Consider the following 24,589-nt stretch of genomic DNA (forward strand, 5'->3'; position numbering starts at 1 on the left):
TGATCACATTTTTTTATTCATGTGCATGTGCATGTGTGAGCTGCCTACAGAGGTCAGAGGACAGACTGTAAGAGTCTGTTCTGTCCTTCCACCATGTGCGTCCCAGGGATCAACTGGGCAGAAAGCACTTTGCACACTACACTATCTCACTAGCCTAAAACTTGCCAACTTAATTTTTAAAATGAAAAGGCTGAAAATATGAAACCAAGTTTCAGAAGTTCAAAGAGTTTTCTTTTTTGGATAATGTTTTGTGTTTTGCTTTGTTTCGTTTTACAAAGTTTTAACATTTAAAAGCAAAACCAAAAATGATTCTCCCAGGATGTTTTATTATTATTTTTAATTGAACCAAGATCGCATTCTATAGTTCAGGCTTGCCTGAAAATCACTACCTAGGTAAGGTTGGCCTTGATTCCCTGATGAGCCTCCTGCCTCAGCCTCCCAAGTACTAGGATTACAGGCACAAGCCAGAACACACATGTCTCAGAATATTTAGAAGAAAATGAAGGTTAAGGGGGGGGGGGGTGCTGATTGCTAATCTTACAGTTAAACATGGCACTACCTTTTAAATTTAACATATCCTACTTCACTTTTTATAACACTCTAAAGCAAATTAGCACCTTTTATAAATTTATAAGTCACAAACAACAGGGAAAAACAGCTACTTGCCATGTCTCCAGGCATTATAGCTTACCATCAGATAAATTAGCAATCTGTAAATGTTCACTTTCAGTTTGCCATTGTACTACAAAATGGTAACCGTTAAATCAGATTCTGAGTTTAAAGCAGAACCATGTCTTATAACCTTGGGAATGTCTACAGTTGGAGGACTGTAATTCCATTTTGGTTACATGGGCTGCTTCACTGAAGTTTAAACCCTAATAAAATAATTAATGCTTAAAACCACCCTTTCTCCAACTTAATGATTTCTTACTAATAATTAGAATTTCTTTAAAATCCAAATACTGTTCCTCTATGTCATCACAAAGTTCTTCTAGTGTGCAGAGACTGCCTTCCCAGCAAGTCTATTTTTCTCAGCATGAGCCACTGTAACTGTTGCCCTTCAGGCCTGAGTTTGCAGAGTGGATCCTTGCTTTGTTTCATTACTATATTACTAAGTTCTTTGAGATCAGAGAACCAAAGTCTTCTTTATATTCCCACAACATCCATGTAGTAAGACAGTCAATAAATAGGCAGCTAAATGATGTGCTCTTATCTAAAGTTCATTGCAAAGCTTAAAAGTTATAACTTCCACTCACGAGAGTTCAATATACTTATTTATAATTTCTAAAATATAAGTATAAATAAATAAAACAAATGGCAATTCCTTTGTGATTTATGAATACCAGTATTCCATCTGTAATCCATCACAAAAATGTAAATAATGACACAACAGAGGAAACGGACCACCCAGTCAGGACTACTGATCACTCAGTAACAGCAGAATCTAAAGCAGGACTTTTTCTACTCATTGGCAATATGTTTATTCACACAACTTCTGTGTAAGGTGATCTTTAGAATATTAGTGGTGCACGAATTTAATCCCAGCACTCAGGAGGCAGAGGCAGGCGGAACTCTGTGAATTCAAGGCCAGCCTGGTCTACAGAGTCTAGGACAGCCAGGGCTATTACACAAAGAAACCCTGTCTTGCAAAAACAAAAACAACCACAAAAAAAAAAAAAAAAAAAAAAAAAAAGGAGAAGAAAGAAAAAAAGAAAGAAATATTAGGGGAAATCTACAAAAGAACTGACATTCAACACAGAAGTTGTTTTAAAAACCAGTAGGCATTTAAAGATCAGTATAGACCATCCCACTGGAAAAAGGTCCAACAAAATACCAAGCAAAAGTCTATCAGCAAAACATCAAGTCAGAAACCTCGACGCACAGCTGCGAGTCAGGAAGCAGTGAGATAAGGCTGGGTGCACTGCGCCCTCTTCAAGGGTCTCCCCTTACAGCCGTCAAAGCAGCATTATCTCTGCCTCTAGTACAGGGACACTCTGAAAGAACCTTTCACTATGTGATTACAGAGCAGAAGCAAAGTCAGACATGCTACAAGGTGAATGATTTCTTCTCAAAGAAGCTAGGGAGAGCACAGTGCTTCACAAGAAAGCTCAATGGGAAGGATCAAGCACTGAAAACTCCAGTAGTGAGTTATCTTTTATTGCTTAAGAAAACTGGCCTGGGTAATTGAAGGAGGGAAAATTCAACCTAAAGAAAACCTAAATGAGCCTTTCAGAACAAAGAGAGCACTGTGCCACGTGAGCCCATGATGGGAAGGAGAAAACTGGGTTCCTGTCTGAGGAAGCAAGCTAGGTAATGAGTAAGCAGGGGCTGCAGTTTCATCATAGCTAAGGAGCTGGAGAGTACCACAGAGATAAACCTTCAATGAAATAGCACTGGAAAACTGGAATTAAAAAAGCAAGCACCAGCTCTCCTCTCCTTACAGCAGCACAAGTCCCCCAACTGCCATGCTGCTTTCTGTCAGCCTGCTGTAAATCATCTTTGTGTGTGCTCTACTTAAGTGACCATCCCTTAACAAAGGCCATAAAACCAGGGTGATCTTAAAAAGAACTGGGCAAGAGAAATAACAGTTACCTATGGAACTGTGAGTCAAGAGTGAAAGGTGATAAAGAGACGCAGGCTAAGGATCAGCATTTTAGCTTTACAGGGGTGAGTCTGGTGTGGTCACTCTCGTCTGAAGGGTGAACTTTCAAATTGGTGGTTTTGTCACAAATACAGCAAATGTAGCTTTGCCAGGGCAACTATGTCCTTGGAAGTTTGAATGTAACTTAGATACAGCCAGTTACCCTGCTGAAAATTAATGTTCTTTCATTTCCATTTTTAACTCTTAAAAGTATTAATACATGGGACTACTTTTTATTTATGGAAGCAGAATTAGGACTGGCTGTCAACATTTGGAAAGCCAAGCTGGGCTACATAACAAGACCTTGTCTCAAAAGTAAGTAAATGGGATGAAGAGCTAGCCAGCAATTAAGAGCTCTTGCTGTTCTTACAAAAGGACCTAAGGTAAGGGTTCAGTTCCCAGTATTCACATGGTGGCTCACAACCATCTGTAATTCTAGTTCCAGGGGATCTGATGACCTCTTCTGACCTCTACAGGTACCAGGCACACATCTGAAGCACATATATATGCAAGCAAACACCCATAAAATAAGCAAGTCTAAAATACTTAAATAAAAAAAATTTTAAAAGAAGCAATTTTATGTTTAGGAAAGAAATCCTATAGTAATGTAAATGACATTAATTTCTGGATGAGAGGACTTTCACGGACTAAATGTTCCTAAGCTATTTGTTTAATAACCAACAAAACCAAGAGTAAAGCTTTCTACACAGAACAGTTTCTGTTAGCACACAGCAATTACACATACCCCAGATCCTTCATCAAGCCAATGTCTTCTTACACAACTACACATGAAGTTATCATGTAAAAAGCACACTAGAAGACTGAGCAGCTCATAAAAATAGAGAGTAGTGCTTTTTCATTAGTGGGCAGGTGTCTACTTATTCATTTATTCATGCAAAACAGTCACTGAAGAATTCTTTAGTTTAAGACTATTTATTTTTAGTTCCTTTTTGTTTTTTTGTTTTGTTTTGTTTTTTTTGGAAAAAAACAAACATCTCTTACATTAGTTCCCAATTTTAACATGGCTGTTCCACATAAATTCATTACAATATAAACTTTGGGTGTAATGGAAAGGGAGTCAAGGCAAAATAATTTTCATGGAGAGCTTTCAAGCCTTTCTCAGTTACAGTGAAAAAGCAAACTGTATTTCTGTTAGTTTGTTCTTGAAGAGAGAGACTGACAAGTCAAAGGCTTTTAGCATGTGTTTACTTCCTAACAAGATGATGGACTCACACCGTGAAACAGCTGATCATAACTGGATTCTTCAGCAAGAAGCAGGCATTGGCACTAGAGCCAGCTGGAGTAATGGCTCCAAGTAGCTCTAGGACACCAAGGCCTATTTGATGTGGAAGAGTCAACTGAGGAACATGCCGCCCACATGAGCGCTCCTTCGCCCTGTGCTTTTCCAAGGCCTTGCAACATCACTGGCCCAGCTGTTAGCCAGATGGAAGCACATGAGCCAGAGTGTGAGAATAAAAATATTAGCATTATTTCCATGGCACTAGTCACGTGGTTATTGTAGAAATAATCAGCATTAGCATACTACAATATTTGTTTTGTTCTTGAATGTCGTTATACCCTAAAGGGGAAATTTATCTTTATTTGAAAAGGTTAAAAAAGGAAAGTACACACTATATATCTTTGCTGGGAAACTGTGGGAAATGGGTTTGTTGAAACCATATGGAAAGGAAGAAGGAATCAATTAAAAACAGAAATCTAATAAATCTAAAATATTTCCAAATGAAATGCTTGTGGTAAGCTAATTTCTTGTAAACACTGCACTCCATCCCTTGAACAGCCCCAGATGCTGAGCTAACTTTGTGGTCTTCAATGAAAGTCATCCAAAAACACTAAAGTGACTACAACTTTATATTTGAAGAAGTAGGAAACAAGAGAGCCATGATCAACCAATGGTACTTTTTATTCCTTTGAAATTTTTAAGAGTTGTGGAGCTTACTAGATAGACAATTTCAGCTAAAATTCAAATTTACGTATGTCAAAAGAAAAATAAAAATTTAAATAATATTGAAGTCAAAAGTGAGGCAAATCTGTAATTATTGATATAAAATACTTTTTAAAATGCCGTATTTTTAAAATACACTGTAAGGTCTACTATCATAATTTCCATGTACTTTTTCCTGGTTGGTACCTTTAAAATATTTAAGGTTCAAACCTTTTCTTAAAAGCTGGTCTACACATCGCAGCTTATGCCTTGGCCAAAAATGACACCTGGAGGCATAACCACGTATGTCCCTTACCTGCTGCACTGTTAATAACCCATTGGAAGATTCTGGCCCAGGCTGCATAGGGAGGAGTTGGCAGACCGAGCCTAGAAGTAAAGCGACTTCCTTCATACTCCTCCAGCAGCACACCAGGACCATCTGAGCCGTTACGTCACATGTTTTTCCTTCTTTACCTTAAGGAACAAAACAAAAACTATTGCACATCTCAGGTTTCTCAGAACACGCTTATTCATAATTTCCCCAAGAATGATCTGTTTGAACAAACAAATCTGTCATATGTTCTATTTATTCAGAGAAAACAAAACACATTAATATTTGAAGAACACACACTATGAGGAAGAAACATGTTAGCTTTTAGTTACTTCCAAAAAAATTAAAATGAAACACAATACTGCCTCAAAACTTAGGGCTGCCGTTTGAATATTGATGAAACAAACTTTCCAGCTCTCTGTCACACATAAAGTACTACGTGGTTGATTATTTAAAAAAAGAAAAGTACTTCTTCTTTACTTTGGTGAGAATGGTTGTTTTGTCAGTTACGGAATGGATAAACCTATTGTTGGTATTTTGGTTTTGCTTTTTATACACAGGGTCTCCTTATGTAGCTCTGACTGCCCCAGACTCACAACCCTCCTCATCTAGCCTCCTGGGTGCTAGGATTTCAGCATGGTCTTCCATGCTTTCCTAAGAGAGATTTTTTTTTTAAAGATTTATTTTTGAACATTTATTTTTGAAGATTTTATTTCTATTAATTTATTGTGTGTACGTGTGTCACGCCACATGTGTGAGAGTGCCTGTGGCAATCAGAGGACATTGGATCTCCTAGAGTTACAGGCCATTGTGAGCCACTTGACACTGGTGCTGGAAATGGAACCCAGGTCCTCTGGAAGAGCAAGTGCTCTTAACCATTAAGCCACTGCTCCAGACCCTAAGACAAAACTTTTAATCCATCTTTTCATCTTTTCTTTCTTTCTCTCTTTTTTCTTCCTTCCTTTCTCTCCTTTTCATTTTTTTTTTTTTTAAATGCACATGAGTGCTTTGCTTGCTTGTGTATCTGTGTACATGTGTGCCTGGTGCTCACAGAGGCCAAAGAAAGGTAATGGATCCCCTGGAACTAGAGTTACAGACTGTTGTAAACAGCATGTGAGTGCTAGGACTGAACCTAGAGCCTTCAAAAGAACAGCCAGTGCTCTTAACTGCTGAGCTATCTCTTCAGCCCCACACAGAACTTTTAAAACCAATATAAAGTAACAATTATCTTTCAAAATATATTTAAATCACACGGCAATAACCTAAATGTACTCTTACTTATTCTCTTATCTTAGTTGTAGGTGTATTTTAGCACTGGTATTAAAAAACCTATTAAGATTTAAAAAAAAGTTAACAAAAGCTTATTCTACTCACTTGCTTTTGTAAGAAAAGCTTACTGAACTAAAAGAATAAATACACTTACACATATACACACAGCATGGGTAGAAAGGCTTCTACACAAAAGGGGGGAACTGGGGAGGAAATGGAACATGACTTTGCTTTAAATTTATATTTCACGGCTACAGTGAAAACATATTTTTATAATTTTAAAGATACAATTGCAAAGAGAATTTTTTGCAAGACAATAACCCCACCTAGTGGAGAACACAGCCACAGGATAAATCACTAAGAAATTACTGCTTGTGGTAACTTTTTATCAGTAACAGCTGATAAAGTAAACCACACAGACTAGAATTCTGGAGGCTTGGTATAACACAGAAGCACATACTCTGTTCGGGGTTATGATTTCCTTTAAAAGGATACTGATTTCAAGAACTCCCACAGCAGACACCAGCAAAGGAAGAAGATTTGGGTGGCATCACCCAAATCATCATCATCATGTGCCCTGCTATCACCAGCTGGGCTGTTACAGGGTCTTATAGCCAAAAGCTTTGTGTTGTAGCATCATCTATGTTGAAGTCAGGTGTTCCATTTTCTGGTAAAGCTCTTATGAAGTCATTTCAAAACCCAAATTAAGAAGAAAAACTTTGTTTTCCAGAAATGTTCTGCAGATCTGCACGCTCTTTTATTATCCAAAGGGCGTTCTAGACTGGAAAGATGGCTCAGCAGTTAAGAGCGTGTACACTCTTATAGTACCCAAGTCAGGTTTCAGCATCCACATCAGGCAACTCACAACTGCCTACAACTTCAGCTCCATGAGGATCTGACACCTCTGGCCTACACAGACACCTGCACTTTAGGTGTGTGCATACACGCACATCTGCACACGTGTGCACACACACATTATTTAAAATAAAACAATTTTTAAAAAGAAAGTCTGTGTATTTTAAATTACTGAAATACTTGTGGTCAGTGTACAGTGGTATAGGTTCATTAGTCTAACACTAGCCTAGCATGCCTTACAGGGCTGAGTTCAAGCCCCAGCAACACAAAAACACACACAGTCCATAGACACACACACACAGAAACTAATACCACTGTTATTACAACAGTTTCATCTTCCTTACCTTTGATTTCTGTAGAACTATCAATATTGGAGACACTGGTACTCAAGTCCTCCAAATCAAAGCTATCACATTCTTTCAGCATTTTGGCTTGGCTGAAGTACTCATTTGTGTCCCGTGGCTGAATCTCATTGAGAATGACTTGCAATCGGCTTGCTGACTCTGCAGAAAATGTAAATATGCATGAATGCCCAGTCCCAAGTCAAGTGCAGGTTTCCTCAACTAACTCAAATTTGCTGTAATTTTCCACAGTGAAAGTCAGCTGTACTCAGAGGATGTAGATGAAAGTTACATAGGGGCTTCATGATAGTAGTGTTTACTCTTAGATATGACAGTTTAGGCTGAAGAGATGAAAAACACAGTTCAAACACCCACCGTTCAAAGGCTAACATGACTGTTTTCCTGAGTTATCTAGATTCTCAGAGACAGTGCTTAATCATGTGCAAGAAGTACAGGAGAACCTGTTTTCTAGCCTACAATGTAAGTTAGAGAAATTGAAAAATAAAACTGTATTATAATAGCTTAAAAAAAAAATCAACACCACATAACCTTTTGTAACATAGGCATATGAAGATGCCATATTTGGCTTAGAAAAGGGGAAAACATGGCCTTCTCAGCATGATGAACAGTGCTAATATTTCATGAAATGTCTTTTTTTACTTGCCAGGCACTCACTAGAGAAGGAGTAAAGTATAGAAAGGCAGCCCTTTGTTCACTGCTGAGTCACCAGTGCCTAAAACAAACCTGACTCAGCACAGAGGTTCAGGAAATCGGGCTGAATTAATGGGATGGTGGATGGGTAGTAAGTCACCCAAGCTCTAGTTTTTAGAAAGTATGAACAAGTAACCCATCACATGGGATGAACAGAAAAATGTAGGAGGAGGCACAGACAGCAAACAACTATTCAGGCATTATGGGAAATTCACAGCTCAAATTGTCTTTGTGGGCATTCAACCAACATCTTATGCTTATTTGTTGCTTCCTTGAGATCTTGTCAAAACAGCAAATTTTAACAGCCAGGGGAAAAATTAACAATAACCCCTCTCCGGGGGGTTGGGGGGGGAGGAAGCCATGAAAGAGTACAGAAAAAGAGAAATGATCAGAACAAAGTTTTAAGAATTCTATCCATCTAGCTGGCTCTTGAGCACACCTTTCTCAAGGGGGTTCAAAATATATGGCCTATAAAAAAGGCAAGTGGCAGGAAAAAATATAAAGAGCAAGGAAAAAGAAAAGGGAACATTCAGGAAAAGTCTGTAGCTAAAGACAGTATCTAAGACAAGCTTTCTTAAATTTAAAATCTTTTTTATTTTCTTTTACATTTTCCCATACAATATATTTTGATTATATTATTTCCCCTCTCTGCCCATTATTTCTCCTGAATCTGCCCAGATCTTCCCTATCTGACAACAAAACCTCTTATGCATACTCTGCAAGCTCTATTTACATTAGGGAACTGAAACATTCACTATCTCTTATTCAGGATCTACCAGTACTTGCCTGAGCCAATGACTACTAACAAGAATCTGCATGTTTCTTATTCCTTAGTACTATGTACCAAGAGAACTAAAGCATCAAAATTCAGTATTTAGATTAACATGAGCCAAATAACTAACTCTGTCTTAGAATCATGAATTATCACTGATTTTCATCACAAGGCAGAAAAACACAGACACCACTCCTATAAAATTAGTTTCCTGAAGGGCAGATCCTGGGGAGAAGAGCATTAGGACACAAACTGGACAGCGAGCAGATGACAAACCACTATAGGACATGGTCAGAGGGCACTAAAGTATTGAAGTGAGACAAAACAAAAGGCTAAAGACTATGTGTCATTCAAATTATAAATGATATGGTTAGGAAAAAGTAATTTGAACATTATTAGAAGGATTACAGGGAAATTCATATGGAAAGATCTAGAATAAGCTAAGAAAACCGAAAATTACCTGGAGAGAATGAGAAGATGAAATGAAAAAGGAAAAATATTTTAACCAGGAGTTTTTAACCCTGAAAGAAAACGGACATGCACTGGGTATGAGGGGGGAGACTGCCAAGCAGCCCTAAAGCCCTGACCTGCACAGAGATCCAATGAAGGAACATATGCAAAGAGGCAGAGACATGAGAAAAAAAGCAGATGAGAATTCCCGAGTTCAATTGTGGGTAACGATTTCCTTCCATTTCTTCCATCATCTGGTCTTTGTCCATTTCACATTCCCAGCAAGCTGTCTTTTCTGACCACTCCATCAGCAGCCTACCTCACAGATTTGTACTACCTGCTCTGAAAAACAGTACTATAAAACCCAACTAATCTTGTTAATCACCTGGTTCCCTGGAGCTTGGTGGTCATTTTGTATAAAGAGTGTTTGCAACTTTTTTGGTCTTTTTATTTTTTTATTGGTTATACATAATGGGTATACCAATGTATATAAATTTAGAGCATATTTCCCTTATATTACCATCTCTGGTCCTCCTCACTGCTATTACCTCCTCCTTTGTTCCAAGTAGTCCCTCATCTACTTCATGTCTCCAACTCTTTTTTTTTTTTTTTTTTTTTTTAATGATAACTCAATGGATTACAGTGCTTGCTTACAGACAGACAGATGAGTGTGTTTACAGAAACAAGGGCACCTTACTGGTGACTTCACATCTGTGTAAAATGTCTCTCCTGCTGGGGACTTTTTCCCCCTTTGGTTTTTCAAGACAGGGTTTCTCTGTATAGTCCTGGCTGTCCTGGACTCTCTCTATAGACAAGGCTGGCCTTGAACTTACAGAGATCTGCCTGTCTCTGCCTCCCCAAGTGCTGGGTTAAAGGCATGTGCCACCATGCCCAGCTTTTTAATAGTTGCAAGTATTATTAAAAGATTAGAAATAGCATGAGAAAATATTTTCCCCTGGATTTAGCTTTTGTATCTCTCCAAAGGAATAAGAAGGAGATATACAAGAGACAGAACTGCACGGACCCTCATCTGCTGACCTGAGTCAGTGTCCATAGGGATGAGGCCTTCGGGGGAGGAGCTCTGGATGACAGGAGACACCACAGCAGAAAGCCTGTAGGACAGGAGCAGAAGCTTCCCCAGCACTGTCCTCCACTCACCCACCAGCCGCAGGTCGCTGCAAACACAGTACAGACATTTACATTAAAATGCAAAAACTCATTTGAAAAGAAAATTAACACAAAAAGGAGGTGAAAGAATCTGTGGCTTAAAACTATGTGGTATATAAAATATTAGGAGCTCAAAACATGTATGTATGGGTAGATAACTAAATCTAATTTTCAATTCTTTTTAAGGCATTCCTTTCCCAAGGCACGCTCCACTAAGAATCTACAGATCAGACATAAGCACATTTCTAAAACAAAATATAGCTGTGGACATTCTTACTTGAGAGGCAACTTCTGGAAAGCTCTTGTTATACAGTGGACTCTCCCATACATTGGAAATGAAGATGCGGCCTGAAGCAGAGAGTTCTCAGCCTGAGATATTTCATCCTCAAGATTTTCCATCAAGCATTTAATAACTAGAAAAAGCAAACAGAAACTGAAATAGCCTCAGTTATAAAACAGTTATAATTAGAAAAATATTACAGCCAGCTCAATCAACTAAAAGTTCTACTAGAGATTCTGTACATATTACACACGCAAACGTGTGCATGTGTGTGCATATGTACAAGTGAAAGCCAGAGACCTCTGGCTGGGCTCTTCTCCACGCTGGATATCTTATCCAATCGATCCCACCTTATTTGCTGAAGGCAGGGTCTTTCTGAACGTAGGCTCAGTGAGGCTTGCTGGCTGGCTGGTTAGCTTGGAGAAGCACCGTGTCTCTGCCTCCGAGGCTGGAATGGCAGGTGCACATCGCCACACCTGGCTTTTTACATAGATGCTGACAATCACAACTCAGATCCTCAAGTCAGCACAGCAAGCACCCCACCAAAGGAGTCATCTCCCAGCCCCTAGATTTCTCAGGGGTATCAAAGCCTGTTACCAATTTCTAGTTAAGACACTACTAAAGAACAGAATTCATTCACTTATTTGCCAGGGTTCATGATGACATTCACTCTGAGCCACCCTCTAGATGGGTGTCAGACTCCAGGACCATGTAACAAGGGCTAATTGGCCAAAAATGACACTTAGTGACAGTGTATTCAAAATAGAATTCAGACACCATGAAATTCATATGTGTACAAGTTGGGCCAGTAAGATGGCTTAGAGGGTAAAGGAGCTTTCAGTCAATCGTGATGACCTGAGTTAGATCCCTAGATCCAGTCGTGGTAGAAGAGAATTGGCTCCTGAAGTTGTCCTGACATCCATACTGTTGCACAAACACACATACAATAAATGCAATAAAAATCAGAGTGGACAAGTCAATAATTTTTCTGTCATCATATATACACAAACATAAACATTATCTAGAACATTTCATTGCCAGTGACACATAGTACACACACACATAAAAGAAACTGTACTCAGCAGCAGTGATCACTCCTGTAGCTTTGCTCTGCTTTTTGTAACCACTGACTTACTCTGTCCCTATCAATCTGCCTATTCTTAGCCAGGTGAAGGGATATGTACCTGTAACCCTACAATTTTGGGAAGCTAAGGTGGGGAGACAGAGTTCAGAACCAGCCTGGCTACATAGCAAACCGGAAGCCGGCCTGAGATACGTGAGATGCTGTCTCAAAACAACAACAAAGGATCTGCACTGACTCCAATCAGGTCTCATAATGTCTTTCAAAGTTCATCAAGCTGTAGCAATACTTCATTCTTTCATATGGCTGAATAACAGACCACTGTACAGGCATAACACACTTATCCCTTTAGCAACTGATGTCACATGATTTAGTGCCGCTTTTAGACCAGTATGGATAACAAAACTACCAACACTCTTGTACAATTTTTGCCTGGGCATATGCTTTCATTTCAATGGATACTTACAGGCTGAATGTCTGTGTACACAGCCTCAATCCTAGCAGTGCATATTCTATTTTCTCTACAACCCTATTAATATTTACAATTTGGGGTTTTCTTATTCCACTTGGAATGAAGTCTTTCCTCTGTGATTTTGCTCTGCATTTCCCTTCAGGCGATGGTACTGAGTGTTGCGTCCTATACTTGCTGTTCGCTTACCTAGCATGCACAGTCCTGGGCTGCCGCTAGGAAATCCCTGCGACAACCCTGCACTATCTGGGGAAGGCAGCTCATGACAATAATCTCATCACTCAGAAGGTGAAGACAGGATGAAGCTTGCTAACTACACAGCAAGCTTCAGAGCAAGCTTCAGGTCGACCAAGGCTACATCAGATCCTATTCAAAAAAAGGAGGCGTAAGAGGTGGAAAGCTGGAAGAGCTCGACAACCCTTATAGATCCCAGTTTCAATCACCAGCACTGATATAAAAGTTTGGTGTGATACACACATTTGTAACCGCAGTGGTGGGGTGGCAAGCAGAAACAGGCAGATTCTGGAGGTTCCCTGACTAGACAATCCAGCAGAAACAGCACGTTCCAGGTTTAATGAAGAGACTGTCTCAAAAATTAGGGTAGAGGGCTGGAGAGATGGCTCAATGGTCTTGTGCTGCGCAGACATGTGGACCTGAGTCAGATCCCACAGCCAGGCAGGAGCTGGAAGCCACAACCCTAGCTCTGTGGCAGATGGACAGGGGGATCTCCGGGGCTTGCTGGCCCCTAGTGCAGCTCCAAGCTCAGTGAGAGAGCTTGCTTCAAGAGAAGAAAACAGATGGTAGGACAGGACACCAAATCCTCTCCACTGGCCTCTGTGTACACACACATGTGTGCGTACAGCACATGCACGTACTCATATACATAGTGTTTTTCTAAGTTTTAAAAAATAATTTAAAATATGAGGTAGAGAGGTGATTGGATAAAATATCCCAACATCAAAGTAACTCTGCTTTGTACAGACATAATGAAGATGATCTGTCTATGGTCACAAAAAAATAATAATAATAACATAGGAAAAAGTGTATTTTGAGTAAAAAAGAAAAGAAGTTGTTCTTCTTAAAATGTGCCTTATTAATGTATACTTGTGTATCTACTTATTTAGCATAATTCTTCTGTTTAGAAACAGGTGTTAGTCAGGTGGCGGTGGTGCACACTTTAATGCCAGCATTAAGAAGGCAGAAGCAAAAAAAAAAAAAAAGAAGGCAGAAGCAGGCAGGTCTCCAAGTTTGAGGGCAGCCTGGTCTACAGAGCTAGTTCCAGGACAAAGAGCTACTCAGAGAAATCTTGTCTCAAATAAACAAAACAAAAAGAAAAAGAAGTATTAAAGATGAGTAAATTTAATTTGCATAAATGGTACACATGTTCTCATATGTGTTGGCAAATTCTTAAAATACAAGCAAGTGAATATCCAGCCAATAGGTACTCTAACCAAATAGAAAATAAAATACAGAGTTTGTAAGTTACAACAAAAGGTCGCCTTCTCAATACAAACCTACTAAAGTGTTCTTTTCCACCACAACAGACTTCTCTCGCACTCCATGTGTGAGCTGTTGTGCTGAGGAGGCCGACAGGGAGGCTGGCAAAGCATCCTGCCATATCAGCAAGTTCAGCAGGTAGGAGGCTGTCACACAGTCATATGGTTTCGTGCTGGTGCTGAGCTCCAGTGCTGCCTGGAACAGGCCTTGCAGCATCTCCGAATCCTAAAGCAGAGCACAGTCTCAGTCACCACGCAGAAAGGAACTTGAAGGAACAATGTATTTCAACTCACTGCCCACCAACTGGGTGAGGCCCTTATGAACTCAAGCGATGGTGCACTGATTTTCTTCATGAACCCAGGCCACCCTGTCATAGTACTTGGTACAGCTCCCAGCTTACGTTTGATCTGAGCCATGTTCTTGTCCTTTCCCTGTCTCCCTTTCCAAAAAACTGGCTCCTCACGCTAAAAACTCCACACGAGTGGAGAACAAAGGACCAGACGGAACTGGGCATCCAAACTCTTACACCCGTGTGTCAGGTAAAGCTCTACTCATGTTGTGCACAGAACAAGGGAGAGCTCACTGTAACAACTCGGAAAGGGCACTAGACCGGCGACAGAAGACATGGATCCCAGTTAACCCCACAGTTACAGCTGCATGTTCACCACTCTGGACATCCGTGTGCAGTTGCTCAATAATATTATGATTCTTTTTGGACTGTTCAAGAACTACCTAACAGGAGGGATTAGAAACTCATTTCTGGATTTGATTATTAGTACACTGACATTTAATATGTCAAACAATTTCAAAACAGTAGATAGCAAACACACTTATTTGAATATCAGTTTGTTTCTATCCAAATTCTTTTCTACTTGATATTACAGTAAATCTTAAACTACACTACCTTTAAGTCAGTAAGCGACAAAATAAACAGCCTAAAAACTGAAAAGAGTTTTATTCCTTTTGATCAAAATATTAATACAAGAGACTCTAGAGATGACACAGTGCCTAACAACTTGAGTCAGATCACTGGAACCAACATGGTGTAAAAAGAGAATCAACTTCTGCAGGCTGTCCTCTGACCTAAACACCCACGCACGCACGCACGCACGCACGCGAACACACAAATAAATGGAAATGTAATTCGAAAACTTAAAATATTAATGCACCATAAAGATGTAGGATTTGTAGCTCCACAGAAAGAATGGAAGTAAATCAGACGAATAGTAAGGACATATCAGAAAGACATGCCATCATAGACATTTATTACACATACACAGGGTATTAGAGTGTTTAGGCTAATGTTCAAGGAATATTTTAATATTAACTTAAACTGTTCAAAAAATTATGTACCAGACAAGATATAGGATACAGTACAGTGGAAATACATAATCAATATTTTTAAATTATTTTTTAAGTAGAAGGTGATCAAATCTTTTAATTACATTATTTATTTGGGGGTAGGGAGCTGAAAGGAACTTGCACACCGCACACTATGGTACTCACGTGGTGGTCAGGGGACAACTAAAAGAACTGTTTCTCTCCCTCTGTCATGTAGAGTGCAGAGACAAAACCCAGGTCACCCAGCATGGAGACGAGCACCTTTAGCTACTGAGCCATCTTGCCTGCCCTATTTTAAAATCTTAAATATTTATGTCAACCATTTTACTAACATGCAACAAGACCTGATACTATAACCAAAATCCTCACTTAAACCACATGAGGCAAAAATTTCTTAGATTCCACAGTATCTCTGTGGCAAGCACATGTTCATGGAATTAAAGAGGCAGGTCCTTTCAGAGTCCTTCACAGGTTCTGTAAGTACCAGGCCTTTCTATAATTTACCTTCTCACTCAGAGTTCTCAAAAATTATTTGAAAGGAATGAGGCATAGCTAATCTATATGATAAAAAGCTACATGAGATGAACAGTAAAGGAGATTGTGCTGATAGAAGAAAAATCTGTTTTTAAATTCCACAGGGCACAGGAGTTGAGCAGAAAGCACCAAAGAATCCTATGCTCATAAAGGCACCCTGGAAGACTACAGGCACAGATAAGATTCTGGGCAGCAATTCCTAACCTGGACCAAGTCAGAACAATGGTACCCCGAGAGCTTGCAATGCCACACCAAAGACACAGAAGCAACAACACAATGCTGTCAGTCTGGCGCTGCTCTTCTGAATCCTACCCCTATAAGACGATGTCAAGCTATATGTCATATCCTGAATATAGCAGCTGCAGCCCTCAGGCCCCTTGGCCTCTGGAGAGTGCTAAGGGAAGGAAGGCTGTAGCAAAGCTCTATACCCACTATGTTCCTGGTAACCCCACATCCCTGGGGTCCAATGCACCCCCCCTTTACATTGTGCCCTTACTCCTAATCCCATCTTTGTTTCCTATCCAGGGCAGGAAGAACAGTGTTAGGCAGAGGGCTGGGGTGAGTGCCTCAGCTGAGAACTGCTGCTAACCTCAAATATTTTGAGGTTTCAGTCTTGGTTTAGCTACTGCTTTTTGAAAGACCAGAAACACATTCTCCACCTCATTTCCACTCAGCTTCTCGGTCTGCTAATCAGGAAGATTATCTTTAAAACCTCAAAATTACTGTAAGTGATATGTTTTGAGCGAATATTACAAGCCCAAGTGAACTGTGGAGACCACAAAACTGAAATCTACCAATTAGCTTGTAAATAGCAAATCCTACTGCCTCCTACACCTCCATTTCCATCAAAGCAATTTTTAAAAGTATAGCCCAATGATGTGGATTTTTACCATTTCCCACCCCTGCAGGATCAGATAATAACTGAAAGAAATACTCAAAAGACCTAAGGAGGCAAACAGCTGGGACAATTCTGACTGCCTTAAGTAAGATTAAACAAAAGTTCTACGTTCACACATATTTACATGAGTAAAACCCAAATACCTGGAGGTGTGCAGCTGTTACTGATGACAGCTTCATCAGAAGATCGAATGCTAACGTTTTCACTTCTTCAAAAGTACTCGCAAAGCATTCCAGGAGTATGTGGAAACGGCCAGCATCAATATCATGACTCAGCTGATATACTGTTTGGATGTTGCCTTAAAATTTTAAATAAATGACATCATTTAAAAATTAATTATTTAAAAAAAATCAATGGCTCAAAGTTATCTGGGCAAATATTTATGTAAGATCAGTACAAGAACTCATACTTCCTGCTCCACACACAGTAAGATTTCATTTCATACTTTCCACAGAATACACTATGCACAATAGTATAAAACTTCATCTCTTCAAATGACAAAGTACTACAGCTTTACAAATATATAACAGCTATTTCTAAGGATTAAAAACACTGCATTCCTTTTCAAAAAGTCTGAAAGATCACTTAGTTACTTTTAAAATAAAAATAAACAAATAAATTTAGGAACACGCCTTTTTAAAAATCTTCATGGGGCTAAAAAGATGATTTAGAAGCTAAATATTACTTGCTGCTCTTATGGAACACCCATGCGGTATCTCATAGCCATCTGTAACTCCAGTCCAGGAAACCCAATGCCATCTCTGGCCTTGGTGGGCACCAGGAACACAGAAGATACATGCAGGCAGATGAACGTTCGTGTGCATAAAATAAATCTTTAAAACAAACAAACAAAAAGCTTACTGACCCAAGATCCAAAGTCTAAAAAGTAAGCTGGCTGGCACATACTGATAAGCATGACGTTTCCTATAATCTTCTATTTTGACCCAAATTGCTGACATAAAATCTACATGATCATAGTGTGTATTTCATTTTGAGAATTAATTTTTTATTTTATGCATATGAGTGTTTTGCCTACATATATGTATGTATACCACATATGTTCCTAGTGTCCACAGAAGTCAAAAGAGGGGATAAGATTCCCTGGAAGTAGAGTTATAGACAGTTGTGAGTTTCCATGTGGGTCCTGGACTCGCACCTGAGTGTTCTACAGGTGCAGGGATTACTCTTATCCACTTGGCCATTTCTCCAGTCCTGTGGACAGTATGTTTAATATGCTGCTGGGTTTTGTTTGCTGTAGTACCTTCCTGAAGCTTCTGCATCTGTATTCATAAAGATACTGGTCTACAGTTTTCTGACAGAGCCTCTATTTTTACATTTTTTATTGCATGTCTTTATTTGTGGGGGCCTGGGCATGCACACACATGCCATGGTACATGTGTAGAGGTTAAGAACAACCTGCAAGAGTCAGTTCTCTCCTTCCACCATGTGCGAGTTAGGGACTAAACTAGGGAGGCAGGCTTGGCAGTAAGGCCTTCACCCACTGAGCCATCTTGCTGGGCCTCTTACAGAACCTTATTTGCCTTTCTAATGAGCTTTACAGCATGAGTTAGGAAGTCATCCCTCCTCTTCAGTTCTGTGAAAGACTGTGAGAAGGGATACCTCTTATTATCTGATGGAATTTACCAGTAAAGGCACTTGTCCTGACTTTGCTTTGTTAGAATACTTTTTTGATTATTTATTTGTTTTAAGACAAGGTCTTGGCTATGTGCAACAGGTTGCCTTCTAATCTGAGATCCTCCTGCCTCAGCCCTTCAAGTGTTGGGATTAAAAGCATATATCATCATATCCAAATGCTGGGAGGTCTTGATTACTGCTTCAATCTATTTACTGATTACAGAATTATCCTTTGTTGAGCTGGAGAGATGGCTCAGTGGTTAAGAGCACTGTCTGCTCTTCTAGAGGTCCTGAGTTCAATTTCCAGCAACTACATGGTGGCTCACAACCATCTATACTGGGTTCTGATGCCCTCTTCTGGAGTGCAGGGGTACATGGAGACAGAGCACTCATATACATAAAGTAAATAAATAAATCTTAAAAAAAAAAGAGAGAGAGAGAATTATCCTTTGTTTCATAGTTTTATTTTTTTCTTTTTACCGGAATCAACATGTATATTTCATGTGACAATTTAATTTGTTGGCATGCAATGTTTTTATATGATTTCTGAAAGTGTAGTGATCTTCATGCAGATGGCTATACAAGAAGCCACATTTTAGCCACAAGGCTTATTCATCTTATATATTAAATATAAGACAAGCCATTACGGTTTTCACTTTAAAATTAAGAGATGAAGCCCTTTCTTGTAACAGCACAAATAAATGTGGCAGGGAAGTTTGGGAAGTCTTGGTGCAGTAAGCCAAGAGGATCCATGAAACTTTGCATGTGTTTGACAAATAGTAATGAACAAAAAGAGGAGACAGTTTTTTTCCCATTTGCCCTTCACTAGCAACTTTAATTATGTACAAATGAGGGCTATATACTAAAAAGGAATCTAAAGAAGACAATAAAATTGAAATGTCAACAAAGCAATATGCTAACAAAGAGTTATGTTTCCCAGACATTGTTGAAGCTTACCTTCTGAGGCAGGAAACACCTCAGCTACTGATCCTAAAATGGTTAAAGCTGAAAACCTAGTTGAGTAGGAAGATCCAGGAAACAATGCTTCGAAAAGAATATTGCAAACAGATGACATGAAATTCTAAAATTAAGAACAAATCACAATTAGGCATAATTAAGTAAATGGGCAGTTGGTCAGGGTGGTTCCTTTCAGGATAAGTATTTCTGCTACCTGTAACTCAGGGTAAAGGCTCTGCTGATACTCTCCTAGCTGTTTGAATGTCAGCTTGACACCTACTAGAGGTGGATAGTTTATCCCCTAAAGACGCATCTGCTTCAAGTTTGACCACCAATGGGAGGGTATGAAAGTGGGGGAGAATGGGAGCTTTAAGAGGCAAGGCCTGGTGGAAGGAATTACCCAGGAATTGATTAATTCCACTGGGGTGAACCAGGTTACTTTTAAACTCTGAGTTTCTAAGGGGGTGGGTGTGAGGCTACAGGTTTACTTTCTCAACTTGCTCTCTCACCTTCATGCCTAAACATGTGCTTCTCCCACACGGTGCCCACCACTCTGCTATCTCGTGACATGGTCAGGGAACCGTCAACTCTGCTGTCTGGTCTTTCCAGCCACTAACACTCTTCTTCATAACCTCGATCCTTTCCAAAGTACCCTCCCTCAGGTGTTTGATATAGCAACACAAAAGGGACAATACTCAAGGCCAAACTACATCATGACTTTATAAAACCCTGTCCTCACAGACTCAATGGGATAAACAAACAAACACAGTTTTAGAAAAAAACAAGATCTACTCAGGCCCTGTCTGTGCCAGGGCTTTACAAATCCTGACTTCTCTAGACAGAAGTCATTAGGCATCAGAGGGATGCAGCTTTTCAAAGTTTCAGAGAAAACAAAGATTCAGCCAATAAAGACTACCAAATTGACTGTAACACAATTTATACAAAGATCTAACTATTCCATTGTTTTCTACTTGTCCCAAGGCTCATACGCTACCGTTCTACTTATACAAATGATTTTTTAGAAAACTTTTAATCAGGGAGCTGGAGAGATGGCTCACTTGTTAAGAGCACTGTCTGTTCTTGCAAAGGTCCTGAGTTCAATTCCCAGCAACCACATGGTGGCTCACAACCATCTATAATGAGATCTGGTGACTTCTTCTGGCCTGGAGGAATACATGCAGGCAGAACACTGTATACATAATAAATGATAAATTAAAAAAAAAAAAAAGAAAACTTTTAATCAACAGGACCCCAGGCATGAACACTCACAAGAGGTGAATATATATGCCTTTGTCAGTTTATATTGTGGTTACTGAGACAATCTCATGGATGCCATTCTGGTTCTGACCTTTTTATGTAGCAGACCTTTATGTAGTGACCTTCAATTCTAACCCTCCTGCTTCCAGATGGTAAGTGCTGAGACAACAGGCATGTACACCACCTGCAGTCCCACATATCCACATGCTGGATTTCATAAACAGCTTGAGATGCAACACATAGCTTTATGCATACTAGGAAAGCACTCTACACAAACTAACTCAGATTAAGTCTCTAAGGCCTAATGTTCAAAACATGCATAGCTGTCAGACATGGTATACTTGACTATAATCGCAGCAATCAGAAAACTAAGACAGGAGCAACACAGTTTGAGGCCAGCATCGGCTACACAGTAAGGCCTTGTCTCAAGAGAGGGGAAAAGGAAGATCCATAGCAAAAACTAAAACACAAGCATTTGTGAAAATTTAGAATCTCAATCCACACAACAGGCTTTATGTTCCTATGTGCTTAAGTGATATTCCATGAATGCCATGTCACTCCTTTCAGAGAGAAGCAAGATATGTTTATATCCTCTAATCCAGCAATGACCTAAGAAAGGCAATGAACACTCACTCTCAAACACAGGGCGGAGCTCCACATGGATTCTAAACCACTTTTCCTGGCTCCTAGTGAAGTTTTTTAAGTTTTATTAATTTATTTATTATGTGTGTATTTATACACGGGCAGCACATGTCACTGTGCCCATGTGAAGATCAGATGACAATCTGCAGGAGCAGGCTTTCTCCATGTGGAGTCTAGGCCTAGCAGCAAGCCTTTTAACCTGATGAGCCATCAGCTCAGGTTTACCAAAGGTTTCTTGCTTAATTCTCAAAACCAAGTTGGGAGTTTTCATTTGTTTTGGTGATTTTGCTTTCTCTGTATGGTTTGGTTGTTTGTTTTTAAGACAGAGCTCACTAAGTAGCCTTGGCTGACCTACAAAGCAGGAGGTCAGGAAGATGGGTCAGTCAGCGTGGTACTTGTGATACAAACATGAGGACCTGAGTTGGATCCCTAACACCCAAAGCCTAGGGTTGCAATGCAGACTTGTAATCGGCCCTAGATTACAGAGATGAGAGGATGCTTGGGGCTTGCTGACAAACAATCTAGCTCAATCAACAAGCTCTAGGTTCAATGAGATGCCCATCTCAAAAATAAGGTAGACAGCAATCAAGGAAGGTACTTCCTATCAACCTCTGCCTTCCACATGCATGCATGCATACATTCATGACCATGGAACACACTCACTCTGTGTATGTCCCCATCACACACACACACAACTGAAAGTTGTCAATCTGACCCATAGCCAGCACAAAGTCTTCTGCCATGTGAAGAAGTAGAGTTTAGAGGTAGCAACTACCCAAATGTCGGAGTAATAAGTAAACTGGCCCAATAAGAAGTAAACTACTGAGGTAAGCCTGTTGTGTCATTATGTCACAGTCCTCAAATACTGCCTTGGTTGCACGACTCAGACTACCTCCAGAGAAGTACCCAGGCCCAGAAGGAATATGTAACAGCCAGCTTGGTGAGGAAAAAGCACAAAGCCACGATTCCCAAAGACATTTCTATTTGCTGCCCTCTAGTGCTTCCTCACAGTGTGCAGTTTCTGAGGCTCTGCATATCTGGCACATTGCCTACCTTATACTGCTGTAAAGAGGCAGAAGGCTGCTCTCTGCTGCACCCGATCTCTGAGTCAGATGTGGGTTTCCTTTGCTCCAACTTATATAGTACCTGAGAACTTTCTTGTATCCTACAGAACAACTTTTAGGGAGACAAAGACATTTTTTTTTTTTTTTTGAAACATGTGAACCACACAGTAAACTAAAACATCTGCCTACAGGGACAATTTAAGGGGAAGAGAGTGCCTGAGTTTTCAAATCTTGAAATCTGCAGTTTCATTTTGACATAAAATAAACATTGTACAGTTTTACCAAAAACTACAAGCAGAATCAAACCAGTTTTCCCATTTCCATTAAGCTGGTGTGAACCTGAAGATTATAGTCACTTCTATACCAATGCCTTGCCACAGATGTGCTATACAACTGATTCAAGATGAGTAACTCATAAAATTGCCATTGCATGGGGTGCTTAAAAATGTACATGCTTCCTCCCGCTCTCACCAGCGCTTTCTTCAAACCGCCTACGCTCTAAGAACCCCAATGCTGAACTTTTTTTCTTTCAAAAAAAGAGTTTGGGCTGGTGGGACAACTCAGTGACTAAGGCTCCCTGTCACCAAGCCTGATGACCTAAGTCTGTTTCCGGGATCCACATGCAGATGGAGGGAACCAACTCCTGAAAACTGTCCTCTGACCTCCATAACTGCACCCTGTTATGCACACTTGTCCCCTAAATAAATGAATAAAATGTTTAAAATTATATTTTTTAAGAGGTCAGGGTTGATTTTTTTACACCCAAATGAAAGAACTTTTTGTGCTATATTTTAATCCCACATGTAAGCTTGCTGAACTCAGGGAAAGACACTGAAGCCATGAAGATACATGGAGCCCTATACCACAACCATTCCACACTCTCCCCAAATCTGGGATCTTTTTAAAAAGCAATTTCTAGAACAATTACAACTTCCCCATTCTGGTGGGTAGATGCAAAAGTCTACCTTTTTAAGGAGTGAGCAAATCTGCTGCCGCACACCTGGAGACTGACTATTGAGATTGTATGTGATGAAGAACTGAATCCACTGCATCTCTTCGGCAGAGACCACTTCTGTGCTCCGATTACTTTCACAGAGCAAGCCTAGTGTGTCTATCCGCACCTAAAGTACACCAAACAATACAATGTGAATACTTTAAATGTGTAAAATTTGTGTAAGCTACGTAAGTAAACTTCAGTTGCCCACATATACCTCAGAAAGGTTTCTTAATCCAAAACACCTTTTAGTTACTTCCTCTAAAACTGTCTCATCACACATATACACTGAGACTTATACAAATTCAAAAGCCTTACTTACGGAGCACTCAGCTCTGGTCCTTTCTTGTCTTCTCAGTGCTACCTTACTCCAGGGTGCCACAGCTCAGGTTCAGCTCACACTAGCCAGTCTCCTGGCTTCTTTCTGCTCCTACTCCAAACTTCCTGACTCCACTGACAACCAGTGAACAAACCCATTCAGTCTGTTACTGGGAACCAACAAAGTCATCAGTCCAGCCCTAGAGGTTTCCCAAACATGAACAGGCTTCCATTCTGGGTGCTGATTCATCACTCTATTTCCTAACCAACCATCACCTACTCTGATCAGGCTCTTCTAAGCCTTCCAGATAAAACCCCTTATCAGGACATACTGACATCGGATTGTCACTCAGAGTTGCGGGTTCTTTATGTAAACTGTCTGTGCTCCCCAACTAGATAGTGCATAGACTGAGTACAAGGATGACACTTTCTACTGTCTTCTTAATGGACTCCCTAACCCCGTGCTAGGTACAAGTTAGTGACTTCTAGCTAGACTACTAAAGGAATCAGATTATCAGGGACTATGTATGCAACACAAGTTTCCTTACTTGGCACTGTTGATGAATTAAGCCTTGCTTTACCCTTGCACTGCACACCAGGTTCTCCCAGGCATGAGTTGCAGACTGAAGATGTCCATGAGCTCGAGCTGTTCGCAGACATGCCATCAAAGCTCCCAGAGCCCCTCTGTGATTACAAGACCCTAAGAGGAGAAAAGACTATTCTTGTTCTAAAAGCACAATAGCAAAGAACATTCCTGTGCTATGGAATAACTGTGACATGCCAACTTTTATGTTTCAATTAACATTCAACTCTAAGCTAAATTCTAACATGAATTAAAGTGCTCACCTAAGTAAAAATGACTGAAAATAATTATTAATGCCAATAATTTCAAGTAAGCATAATTATCTTATTAATTTAAAGAAATCATAACTTACTCTTTAATACATTTACTTTGGCCTTAACACTTAAAAAAAATCACCATACATGAATTAGAAGAAAAAAATCAAGTAGAGAAAAGTTACAACTGCACAAGAATAGCAGAAATACTACAATAGTTCAAACAGTATTATTTTCTAGAAAATAAACACTGATCTTCAACATACATTTTTGAGTTGTTCTCACTTATAAAGAACATAAAAAAAT

General features: G+C 39.7%; 1 protein-coding gene across 1 annotated transcript in view; it reads right to left on the reverse strand.

Annotated features, from left to right (window-relative positions):
• Thada (THADA armadillo repeat containing) overlaps window positions 1-24,589 on the reverse strand; it is a 296,591-nt gene that overhangs the window by 252,095 nt on the left and 19,907 nt on the right. Inside the window, exons 12-21 of the mRNA XM_055619015.1 lie at window positions 23,995-24,146; window positions 23,100-23,255; window positions 22,124-22,246; window positions 19,172-19,295; window positions 16,723-16,877; window positions 13,824-14,031; window positions 10,757-10,892; window positions 10,351-10,487; window positions 7,383-7,541; window positions 4,900-5,057 (exon numbers count right to left, since the gene is read on the reverse strand). Of these exons, the coding sequence (XP_055474990.1) occupies window positions 4,900-5,057; window positions 7,383-7,541; window positions 10,351-10,487; window positions 10,757-10,892; window positions 13,824-14,031; window positions 16,723-16,877; window positions 19,172-19,295; window positions 22,124-22,246; window positions 23,100-23,255; window positions 23,995-24,146 (1,508 nt within the window). The remainder of the gene's footprint in view (window positions 1-4,899; window positions 5,058-7,382; window positions 7,542-10,350; window positions 10,488-10,756; window positions 10,893-13,823; window positions 14,032-16,722; window positions 16,878-19,171; window positions 19,296-22,123; window positions 22,247-23,099; window positions 23,256-23,994; window positions 24,147-24,589) is intronic.

Source organism: Psammomys obesus, unplaced genomic scaffold (assembly GCF_907164565.1).
Source record: "Psammomys obesus unplaced genomic scaffold, mPsaObe1.curated_primary_1811, whole genome shotgun sequence".
In the NCBI taxonomy this organism is placed as follows: Eukaryota; Metazoa; Chordata; class Mammalia; order Rodentia; family Muridae; genus Psammomys; species Psammomys obesus.